General features: G+C 83.5%; 1 protein-coding gene across 1 annotated transcript in view; it reads left to right on the forward strand.

The window, feature by feature from the left end:
- AURANDRAFT_68609 (hypothetical protein) overlaps positions 1–1,189 on the forward strand; it is a gene marked incomplete at both ends in the record, with an annotated part of 9,362 nt that continues 8,173 nt past the window's right edge. The window contains one exon of the mRNA XM_009044314.1: positions 1–685. Within this exon, the coding sequence (XP_009042562.1) occupies positions 1–685 (685 nt within the window). The remainder of the gene's footprint in view (positions 686–1,189) is intronic.

The raw sequence follows: 1,189 nt of genomic DNA on the forward strand, positions 1-1,189 counted from the left end.
CGTCGTCCGCTGCCGCTGCGAGGCCGCGCCGGGCGGCGGCTGCCGCGACGAGTTCGAGGTCGCGGCCGCCGACGGCCGCGGCCTCGGCGCGGGCGCGCGCGACGAGCTCCGGCGCGCGCTCGAGGCCGCGGCCGGCGCCGACGCGCCGCGCGCGACGACGCTCCGCGTGGCGGCGCCGGACCGGCCGGGCCTCCTCGCGTCCATCGCCGCGAGCCTCGACGCGCTGAGCCTCAGCGTCGTCGGCGCGCGCATCACGACCGTCGACGCGCCCGACGCGCGCGAGCCGTCGGCCGTCGACGCCTTCGACGTCGTCGACGCGGACACGGGCGCGCCCGTGCTCGACCCCGCGCGGCTCCGGCGCATCGAGGCGCGCCTCGCGGAGGACATCGGCGACGCGCCGCCGCCGCCGCCGCCGCGCGCCGCGCCGGCGGGCGACGACGCGCCGCGCGTCGCGGCGCGGGGCGCGTTCCGCGCGGGCCGCGCGGCGGCGCCGCGCGACGCGGCGCCCGCGGGCCAGTCGCCGCCGCGCGACGCGTCGCCGGGGGGCCAGTCCCCCGCGTCCCTCTACGACGCCCTCATGGAGCGCACGAGCAGCTTCGAGTCGCTCCTCTCCGCGTCCGAGCCCTCGGCCTCGCCGCCGGGCGCCCGCGACGACGACGACGACGCGTCCGTCGACTACGCGAACGTCTTCGCGGCCTGAGCGCCCCCGGGCGCTGCACATAACACCGCGCCGCGCGTCGGGCAGAACGCGCCGCCGCCCCTAGGCGCCGCCCCCGGCTTGCCGGCCTCGCGCGTCGCCGAGTCGGGCAAGGGAAAAGAGCGGCCATCTACACGTCCCCGAGGACGCGGGGCGCGGCGGCGGCCGGGGCGGCCAGCGCCGCCGCGAGGCCGGCGCCGAGGAGCGCGCCGAGCGCGAGGGCGCCGGCGAGGAGCCCGTAGGGGCCGCCGCGGGCGCGGACGTCGACGACGCGGTCCGCGGCGGCCGCGGCTTCGGCGGGCGGCGCCGCGGGCCCGGCGTCGCGCGGCGCGTCCGCGGCCCCGCCGGCCCGCTGCGCGGGCGGCCCGGGCCCGCGGCGCGCGGCGCCGAAGCGGCAGGCCGCGCACGCCGAGACCCGGCGCCCGAAGCGCGCCCAGTCGCGGTCGACGCGGCGCGCCGCCGCGGCGTAGAGCCGCTCGTCCGCGGCGTCGA

This window comes from Aureococcus anophagefferens, assembly GCF_000186865.1.
Source record: "Aureococcus anophagefferens unplaced genomic scaffold AURANscaffold_245, whole genome shotgun sequence".
NCBI lineage: Eukaryota > Pelagophyceae > Pelagomonadales > Pelagomonadaceae > Aureococcus > Aureococcus anophagefferens.